This window comes from Dromiciops gliroides, chromosome 2 (genome assembly GCF_019393635.1).
Source record: "Dromiciops gliroides isolate mDroGli1 chromosome 2, mDroGli1.pri, whole genome shotgun sequence".
Taxonomy (NCBI): Eukaryota; Metazoa; Chordata; class Mammalia; order Microbiotheria; family Microbiotheriidae; genus Dromiciops; species Dromiciops gliroides.
In genome coordinates, this window is record NC_057862.1 from 119123853 (window position 1) to 119134896 (window position 11044).

Below are 11044 nucleotides of genomic sequence, written 5' to 3' on the forward strand. Positions count from 1 at the left end.
TGAACAGTGACTGCCTTTAGACTTGGCAGCCCTTCACTCTTGCTTTTAATCCCTTCCTTGGTCTAGGCTGACTGAGACATGAATCAAATAGCTTTGTACTGCACTGAAGAAATTAGGTTCTCCATTCCACCTACTCACTTCTTCCAAGTACAGCGCTGAAATCCTTCTGTGGAGAGAAAATAGGAAAATAAGCACCTAGGTTTTACCGTGGTCATAGTAATAAGAGCTTGCCCAGAAGAGCTGGCAGAAGGAAGCTCAAAAGCGGAGATAGACAAGCAAGGCAATATCAGTCAGTCCTACTGTCTTCAATTTCATATGTGCTTGGGACACACAAAACAAATAAAAGGAGATGAACTTTTCCAAATGGTTGTGATTTTGAAACATCTTCAAATAAGAGTTAATCAAGATGCAGCTCAAGCATCCCCTTCTATACTACACTTTCCTGAGTCTCCCAGTTGCTAGTGCTTCTTGTCTTCAGCCACCTTATGTATAGATGCGCATTTATCTGTATCTATTTTCCTCACATTTGTTCTGTATATGCTCCTCTAGGTTGTCACTATTCCTCTTGTCTGAATATCGGTGCCTTATGAGTAGGGATTGCTTCATTTGTTTCTGTGTGCCCAGTGCTGAGTGCAGAGCAGGCACTTATTCAGTACTTTTTGGTTGGTTGATTTTGTCTGGGCACTGAGTGAGAAGTTATTTCAGTGGGCCACCTCATACTGTGGTCGTAATAATAACAACCACCTACAATCACCTAGAACTCCCAAGCCTGACTAAGTGTTTTAAATTCAGTTCAGCACACATGGCTATGTGCAAAGCTCTCTGCTAGATGTTGGGACAAAGACAGCTCCTGTCCTCAGGGGGCTTACATTGTACTGGATGCTTTCTCTACAACAGCCCGGTGAGGCAGGTAGGGCAAATTCTATGATCCCCATTCTTGGGGGGTTGGGAAACAGAAGCGGAGGTGCTGAATGACAAATACTAGAGCTAGGATTCAGCCCGCGTCTTCTAACTCCAAGATGACTTCTCTCCCTTCTACCACAGAGATCTTGGGATGCTTATGATGTGAAAACTCACTGTCTAAGGGGAAAAAACTGAATTTAAATCCCAACCATAGTAATCACAGCGTGTAGCTCCATGGCGCTTGATAAAGCTCTTTTCTAGCAGCCCCCAGTGGGAGGCCCTCATTTTACAGGTGAAGAAACTTGGACTTAGAAGTTTGCCCATAGTCATACAGTCAGCAAATGGCAAACCAGAGCTTGAGTTCCAGCCTCTCCTCTCCACATTTGGTTCTCTTTCAAGTACACCTTTGTACTGACCCAAATGTGATTCAGGTGAGGAACCTAGTTTCCACATGCATGTTTTACATAGCCAGAATGACAAATCGTGGCTCATGGCTGAACCTTTTGCAAAACAAAATGACTTCTTTGAGGAGAATCAACATTATTATCAGTTACAGGGTGGTATAGTTCGGTTAAGAAAATTACTTTCCACCCTGACTATTATTTTATTTTCTTTAGTTTTGAGCCTTGCCTTTCCATCCTCTTTAGGGCCTTGTGCCCTCCCCTTTTCCCCCACCCCCCTCCTTTTCCCCCCTGCCCATTCCCCTGAATCTAATTTCAGCAAAAGATTATGCTGTTGGCATATCACACTATTTTCATTGTAAATCAAATAAGTTTATTCAAAATACTATATTCCCTTGTGTTTTCTAGGCCTAACTAGTCTGTGCTTGGCCCATTCATTGTCCTCACCATGGAACTTCATAATTTCATAATAACTTTCTAAATAATTTTTTAAAAATGTACCTACTTGCAAAATTATTATTCATTCATTCTTTTTTTTTGGGGGGGGCAAACTCCCTCTCCTCTGTGGATCTTTCACAGGGCAGTAAAGTAAATTAAGCCATCCTTCTTTTATGTTCACATGCTATAGTTTGTCATACTCAGTGAGTAAGCTATTCCCAAGGTTATAAGCAATGATATTTCAATATTTGATAACCATTGCATTTGGTGCTTATAAAAGTATATAGATAGAAAAACATCCATTTATCCAGTAATATGACACCTTCAACCTTTCAGAGCAGCCACAAACCCAAAGTAACTCAAAGTGCAGGAAATGATGAATATAGTCAAGAAGAAGCAAAGATACAAAGATTACAAATGATGAGATTTAATTGACAGGTTCATTGAACAGAAGGAAAGGGGCACTCTCATTGACTGGCAGTGTCTATAAAGTTAATTGTTACAGATGCTACATCTTAGTTGTGTGTAGAGAGCAGAAAAAGGAGAAACAAAGGGACAAGAAGGAAAAGAAAAACAATAAGAATGGGGAAGAGCAGTCTTCTTTGCTGAACCTCCTTCCAGGTCATATCGAATATCATAGGTTAGTGCCTCAAGTCTCTGTCACAGGCCCTTGTTTCTCTTCTCTCTACTCTTCCACTTGTGGATTTCATTGGCTTCCATGGGGTCAATTGTTTCTATGCAGATGATTCTCAGATCTTTAGATCTGGCCCTAATTTTTCTCCTGAGCTACAATCATATGTCACCAAATATTTTTTGGACATCTCAACCAGTAGGCTTCTCAAACTCAACATGACCAAAATAATTGATTTTCTTTCCCCCAGACCATTTTCCTCTTTCCAACTTCCCTGTTACTTTATTTTGTCAGTAAATAATCAATAAATATTTATTAAACACCTACTATGTGCCTGGCATTGTACTTAGTGCTACTTAGTGCTAGGCCTGGAGTTAGGAAGACCTGAGTTCAAATCTAGCTTCATACATTGAGGGAATTAAAATAGCAAGTGGTGGTGGGATTTGGGTGAACCACACCAACTCCATCTTGTGACTCAATTCTGGAGCAAGCTCACTTCCCTTTCTGTTTAATTATGGTTTGAATCCAATTTCTGTTGGGTTTTTTTTTGGGGGGGGGGTAAGTGACTTGCCCAGGGTCACATAGCTAGTATGTGTTAAGTGTCTGAGGCCAGATTTGAACTCAGGTACTCCTGACTCCAGGGCCGGTGCTCTATCCACTGTGCCACCTAGCTGCCCCTGATTAGTTGTTTTTAATGCATAAAAATTCATCTTCTCCTATGTTTGAGGTCCAGTGCCAAGCTGAGGAGATCTGGTCCTAATTTGTTAGGCAATTGGCTTGCATTGCTTAATGCAACTGATATGCTTGGAACCTCAAACCTTTGTTTCCTCATTTCATCATTTCATCTTTCACTCACCAAAATACTTACTAGCTTTGTGACCATGGGCAAGTCACTTCACCTCTGTCTGCCTCAGTTTCTTCCTCTGTAAAATGGGGATATAATAGCACCTCCCTCACAGAGTTTTTGTGAGGATCAAATGAGATCATATTTATAAAACACTTAGCACAGTGGATAGTACATTGTAAGCACAATAGAAATATTAATTATCATCATTATTATATATTACGATTGTCACCCAACCTTGTAAACTTGGAGTCATCTTTGGCTTCTCATTCTTACTTCACATATTTGGCTTGTTGTCAAATAATCTTGTTTATACTTTTCCAGTATTTTATGTATTTATCTTCTCTCCTCCATTCCCACGGCTACTAGCCTAGTACATGCCTCTCTCACCTCTTGTCTGCACTATTGGAGTAGCCTTCTAACTGGTCTCTTTCCCCTGAGACTTTCACTGTTCCAATCCATCCTCCACTCAGCCTCCAGTTATTTTTCTAAAGCATAGGCCAACCTAAGTCACCCTTTTGTTCAAACAGTAAACTCCAGTGTCCTCTCTTACTTCTAGGATCAAATGTAAAGTTCTCTGTTTGACATTTAAAGCTCTTCACAGCCAACCTTTCTGTATTTCCAGTCTTCTTACAGCTACCCCCACTCCTTGCCTTCAATTACAACGGCCTACTTGCTATTCCTCAGCTGCCTCCCTCCATCTCCTGTCTCCGTGCCTTTGTAAGAGCTGTCCCCCATTCCTTGAATATCCTTCCTCCTCACTTCCATTTCTTAGTTTCCTCTAGCTTCCTTCAAGACAGCTTAAATCTGGTCTTCTTCAGGGGTTCCATCATAGGCCCACAAGCTTCTAGTGCCATTCCCTCTGAAATTACCTTCTATCTAGTTATTTACAGGTTGTCTTCCCTAGCAGGCTGTGAACTCCTTGAAGGCAGAAGCTGTTTTTGTTTTCTTTTTTTCATCTCCAGTTATTTTCACAGTTCCTGGTACATAGTAAGCCTTAATAAATGCCTGTTGACCTACTTACTGATGAATGCATTATATAGTTTATAAGATAATTGTCCTCTTCCTGGTACAGGTCTAGGGAAGTGATTGGAGGACTTTACTGGAATGGAGACCTGTTTAGACATTTTTAGAAATGGAATGCTTTGGTGTAGTGTAGAATCCTTTGGCTAAAAGAGATGTTTTGTCTACAGGGAGCCCTCGTCTTAGAGGAAATACTGTGGATGCTACACTTTGTCTGACCTCATTATCTTCAAGAAAGTCTACAATTACAGTTAGGTGGTGGTTCTAATGAATTGACAAAACCTTTTTTTTTTCTTACTGATAACACATATAAGGAGCAATATTTTAAATGAGAGTTGTTATTATTATTAGTGGTCAGTAATAGTACCTGCTGCTCCTTAGAGAATGATCCATGGGCAATAGAATGGGCCATTAAGAGGTGAAGTTATGAAGGAGCAGCATGATTTAGTAGAAAGAACACTGGCTTTAGAATCAGAGGACCTGAGTTCTAATCCTATCTTTGTCTAAATCTGTGATCCAGGTTCATATTTTACCTTTGAAACTTAGTCTTTTTGACCTTGGGCAAATCACTTAACTTTCCTGGGTGTCATTTTCCTTATCTGTAAAATGGAGAATATGGGGGTCTGGGGTTGTAGTAGATAGCTTCTCAGGTATATTTCAACTTTAGAACTACAATCCCATTATTAATGGGCATAATGAGAATATCCAGGGGAAACAAGTTGAATATGTTTAAGGTACCAACATTATAGTTGAGGAAGGGAAGCTAATACTAGGTATTTATTTGCCAGACAAGTTCACAACTATGAATACTTTGAAACTCAGAGAATCATACCTTAGACAAATGTTCTTTAAAAGTTGTCATGATGGGAGCAGCTAGGTGGCACAGTGGATAAAGCACCAGCCCTAGATTCAGGAGGACCTGAGTTCAAATCTGGCCCCACACACTTGACACTTAATTAGCTGTGTGACCCTGGGCAAGTCACTTAACCCTCTTTGCCCCCCCCCCACCCCAAAGTTGTTATGATAAGTATATATACTATCTAATCAGGAAGATGTTTGTAATTCTGGGGGAAAAAAAATTGAGGCTCACACTTGACCAAGTCAGGTTATTTTTTCTCTTCCCCACCTCCTTCCCTACCCCCAATTAATAAATTTTCATTTTCTTTCCCTCTCTCTTCTCCACTAGAAAAAAAAATAATCTTGTAACAAATATGCATTGTCAAACAAAACAAATTCCCATATAGATCATGTCTAAAAATGGGTGTCTCATTCTTCATATTTAGTCTATTATTTCTCTGTAAGGAGGTAGGTAGCATTTATCATCATCAGTCCTCTGGAACAATTTTAATTTTCGCAGTGATCTGCATTATTAAGTCTTTCAAAATTGTTCATTTTTACAATGTTGTTATAGTGTAAATTATTCTCCTGGTTCTGCCCACTTCACTTTGCATCAGTTTATAGAAGCTTTCCCAAGTTTGTTTGAAACTGTCCCTTTTATAATTTTTACAACACAACAGTATTTCTATCATATTCATATACCATAATTTGTTTATCCATTTAAAAATTGTTGGACACCTCCTTAGTTTCTAGTTCTTTGCCACTTCAAAGCTTCTATATTTTTATACATATAAAAAAAATCTCTTCCTCTTTCTTTGACCTCTTTGATCTCCCTCTTTTCTTAAGGAGTTCAGTACCTGGCTCATAACTTTCCTTTCCTCCTCAAATCTTGCTCTTATCCTGGGGGACTTCAGTATTCATGTGCCTGACCCAGTTAATCAACCTTGACCTTCCATCAACTATACACCTACATTTCCCCTCAGTCCCCAGGAGTTGTCACCATTTCAACCAAACCCTCACTTCAGTGCTTAGATTCCTTTCTTTATTCACAATTGCTTTTCTTTACATCTTTCTGCCTCTCTCCTAAGCTTATCCTTTGTTCTTCATTTTCCCCATCCCTCTCTCTTCTCCCAACCTGTTTCTTCTGTCCTGATCTTTCTTTCCTTCCTTCACTGTTTTGACCCTACACTTAACCAATTCAACTTTGCACTCTCCTCCACCCATAAATCCCTTGACTCTTTGTTTTTGACCCATTCACACTCTGCTGATCCTCAGCCTTCAGTCACAGTTGTCACTTTTGGCTTTCCTTTTCTGTACTCCCAAGCTGCTGAAGCAGTGTGGAAAAATTAACAAAACCATTCTGACTGTACAATGCAAATTTATGTCACCTGTTCTTAAATGGGCCATCACTGTCGCCTAGCAATCTTTTTATTTTTCCATTATTGACTCAATCACTCCCTTCCCCACCCCTCAGCCCCAGTGACTCTTCCAAATCTTTTTCTCTCTCCCCAAGCTTTTCGGTCCTCCCACCCACAGCAGATGACTTTGCCTCCTACTTTATTGGGAAAATTGAAGCCATCCATCATGAATTTCTTCATTTTCTCTACTCCACACCTCAATACCCCTCTAATTTCCATCGATTCTGTCCTTTCCACTAGTCTTTGAAGATGTATCCCTTCTTTTTGCTAAAGTTTACTCCTCTTGTGCCCTTAATTGCAATCTTCTGTCATTTCTGTGGCATTGTCCCATTGATCATCTTCTCTCTCATTTTTTAATCTCTTCCTGTGTACTCGCTCCATCCCCTCTGACTGCAAACATACTTGGTCTCCCCCACCATTAAAAAAACTTCATTTCATCCTGTCATCCTCTCGATAACCATATTCTATTTCTTCTTCCTTTGCCAGAGAACTCATTCTGTCTCCACTGTCTTATTGCTCACCTACTCACTTATCAATGCCTTGCAATCTGATTTTTGATCTGACTGCTCAGTGGAAGCTGTTCTCTCAAAGGTTGCCAGTAATCTTTTTAACTACTAAATTTGATGACCTTTTCTCATTCCTCATCCTCCATTGCCTTACCACAGCTTTGACACTGCTGGACACTTCGCTTTGTCTGGATATTCTCACCATTTTAGCATCTGTGACATTGTTATCTCTTGGCTCTCCACATACCAGTCTGATCTCTCCTCAGTTTCAGTGTAAGGGTCAGGGATAATGAGGAGTCAAAGACGACACCAAGGATTTGACCCTGTATAATTGGAGGGGGGCGGGTAGTGCCTTCGACAGAAACTGGAAAAAGTTACAAAGAGAAATAGATTTACAGGGAAAGATCACAGGATAACATCAAGAAGGGACCTCTCATGTCATCTGGTCTACTCTCCCATTTTATAGTTCTAGAAGTAGAGGCCTAGGAAAGTTAAGTTATATGCCTAAGATCATGCAGGTAATAAAATGCCAGAGGTGGGATTTGAACCCAGGTACTTTGGCTCTGGAGAGAATGAGGTATTTTGTACATATTTTGTTTAAGATGCATGTGATGCATCTTTCCTTCTACAACTGCTTCTCCTTCAGATGGACCATTCTCCTAGTCACCCTCGTTTATAACTTCCTTGACTCTTCTATCCCCCCTGCTCCACATCAAATCAATTGCCTATATTTGTAGGTTATAACTACACCATCTTTTGGATCTATTCTCTTATTTTTCCCCTCCCAAGGTAGCTGATTCCTTAGTTGAGGTTCTCATCACTTCTTGCCTGGGCTTCTTATCTCCCCCTCTTTCTTTCTTCCTTTCTTTCTTTCTTCCTTTCTTTCTTTCTTTCTTTCTTTCTTTCTTTCTTTCTTTCTTTCTTTCTTTCTTTCTTTCTTTCTTTCTTTCTTTCTTTCTTTCTTTCTTTCTTTCTTTCTTCCTTCCTTCCTTCCTTCCTTCCTTCCTTCCTTCCTTCCTTCCTTCCTTCCTTTCTTTCTTTCTTTCTTTCTTTCTTTCTTTCTTTCTTTCTTTCTTTCTTTCTTTCTTTCTTTTAGTGAGGCAATTAGGGTAAATGACTTGCCCAGGGTCACACAGCTAGTAAGTGTCAAGTGTCTGAGGCCGGATTTGAACTCAGGTACTCCTGACTCCAGGGCCGGTGCTCTATCCACTGCACCATCTAGCTGCCCCTTCTCCCCCTCTTTCTAATCTGTCTTTCATAGGCTTCCAAAGCCTCTGTTCAAAGACCTTCAGTTTTGTCTCTAGGAGAAAATATAAATATTTCTGTCTGGAATGTAAGGCCTTCTCCGGCTCCAGCCCATCATTCTAACCTTCTTTTACATTATTCCTTTTGAGCCTTCTATGTCCCAGCCAAACTGATTTCCCAGCTGGGCCCCAAACCTTGCAATCTACTTCTAGCCTTTCTCTGTTCTCATGGGCTGCCCCTCATTCATGGAATCAATCCCCTCCCTTGTCCTTTCTTTTTCTCTAGGCCCACTTCATCCATGACCTCCTTCCCCAACTTCTGGTCGTGCACTACTTTTCTCCCACTACATATTTTTTTTCTGTCTAGATGTTATACCCGCCCCATCAGTCTATGTCTAGTGGAATTTGTCCTTGGATCTCCAGTGCTTTGCACATAGTAGGTTCTTAATAGATATTCAAACAATTGCCTAAACTGAAAGAGGAAAAGCAAAGAATGAACCTTTTAGGTTTTAGATAAGCATCATATAGAAGTACTTGAAAACATTCAGGTATTCCTTTAATAACATGGCAGGATTAAAATAATCCCTTTCTTTCTTCTTTTTTTTTTTTTAATAGGGGGTCTGGATCTCATCTTCATGCCAGGTCTTGGATTTGACAAACAGGGCAACCGCCTGGGAAGGGGGAAGGGATACTATGACACCTACCTCAAGCGATGCTTACAGCACCAAGAAAGAAAGCCATATACGATTGCTTTGGCTTTCAAAGAGCAGATCTGTGGTGCAGTGCCAGTTGGAGAAAGTGATATGAGAATAGATGAAGTGCTCTATGAAGACACATAAACTTTGTGGTGCCCAGTGACAACCCTGAGGAATAGTCTGGGCTTTGTACTCTGGTAAAATAAATGCATTCCTTTTCTCCTATCCAAAAATAATTTGCAACTCTGCCCTTGTATTACTAAGAACTGCATTGACTTTGATGTAATTAGAAAGGGTTTAGTATAAAATATTAAGTTAAAAATCTTTAGCAATGTGAATAATAGAATATTAGTGAAGATTTCACAGTGATTTTTCTTCCTAATTTCCTGGTGTTAAAATGACAATTTTATATCTCCTTTGAAATGTAAATTATGAATGAGATTATGTGGTCCAACTTGCATGATGAAGAGAATTTAAGCTCATTTAGAACAAGGATTGTACTGTCTTCTAACATGTCCTTTAATGGCTCTGCTTCAATCCCTAGGACAAATAGGAAGATCTGATAAATATTAATTGCTTTGTTGATGTTTGTTTCTAGTTCAGACTTTAGAGAGGGCAAATAGTACTCATTATGACTTTATTCATCCTTTTTATTTGTTCACCCAACCTGAAATTTTGGGTTAAACACTTGATAGCTTTTGTGGGCTAAAGTGATGAAGGATGCAATAGAAATTGCTCATTGGTTTTGCAGTTTACTACTATAATTCACCATGATTAGTCCCTAAATGCCTCATTATAGGAAAGCTACCTGTTAGCATCCCTAGCTTCTAATGCCAAGTTCTGATATTATATCGATTATAAACTCAGCTCCATTTATTTGGGGTTTCTGACTTGGAAATAAAATTTGCCTTAGGTTGGAAGTTGGCTGAAGACATGTCACCTGGGGAACAATATCTTTTTTTAGTTGTGGTAATAACTTAAAAGTGGCATTATGTGAATTATTTGTTCATAATGGCTTAGAGGATTGTATGTGACTTGAGACTTCATGTAGAAAGAGCACAGACATGCTGCAAAGAAAGTCAAGTAGTCTACAAAGAATGAAGAAAAGAAGGTAGAAGTAACAACACTGTTAACAAGGTGGGGGGGAGGGGAAGAGAGGGGAACCCCCTGTGTGCTATAAGTACAGATATTATGTTGGTTAAAAAAAAGTGACAACACAATTTGATCTCTTGAATTATTCAGACTATAAATATTCCTCATAAATACATTGTAATTATAAAATTTCAATACTGATGTGGTTTTCTTTTTTATAACGAAGACATTGTCAGATAACTCTTTGCTATAGATTCAATCTGGGTTTTTCATTGCTGCCATAATCTTGGGTGCTTTTTGGGCATATGAATGGAGGGTTTTTTCTTTTTACATGAAACCGTGAATCTATTACTTATAGTTTCCTTTAAAAAAAGAATATAATAAATTGAACATATTAGCTTCAAAGCTATCCTGTGTTTGTGTCTCCATCTGAACCTTTTCCTGTTCTCTTTTGTATATTTAATGCAACAATGACTATTTTTTCTTTGTTTAATTTTCTGTCTTCTATATCACTAATTTCTCCCAAATGCCCCCCAATTTTAGAAAAACAAAAATAAAAACAACCATTCCTTGTATTCCTTATAAATAAGGATAATGAAGCAAAGGAAATCCACGTTCCAGCATTTAACACAGTGACTGGCACATAGTAGGTACTTAATAAATGTTTATCGACTGACTTTTGCTATATAAGAAAATATATATTATAGTCTGCCTCTTGAGCCCTTCATATAGTGGGTAACATAATTCATCCGTATTCTGATGTAGTGAGGAGTCATTGTATTGATCAGAGTTCTTAAGTCTTTTAAAATTGTTTTTTATAATTTAAATAATGTTTTTTGTATTAATTGTTTTCATAGTTACATTTTGTATCACTTCATATATTTCTCAGGTTTCTGTGAATCAATTTTTAAAATAATTTTTATGCTATAATACTATTTCATTACATTCATACACCATAATTTATTCAGCCATTCCCTAGTTGATGGCTACCCCTTTAGTTTCCTATTCTTTA

At 38.8% G+C, this 11044-nt stretch overlaps 1 protein-coding gene across 1 annotated transcript in view; it reads left to right on the top strand.

The window, feature by feature from the left end:
* MTHFS (methenyltetrahydrofolate synthetase) overlaps window positions 1-10437 on the top strand; it is a 103713-nt gene extending 93276 nt beyond the window's left edge. The window contains exon 3 of the mRNA XM_043989495.1: window positions 8861-10437. Within this exon, the coding sequence (XP_043845430.1) occupies window positions 8861-9084 (224 nt within the window). The 3' untranslated portion in view covers window positions 9085-10437. The remainder of the gene's footprint in view (window positions 1-8860) is intronic.
* The last annotated feature ends 607 nt before the right edge of the window (window positions 10438-11044 follow it).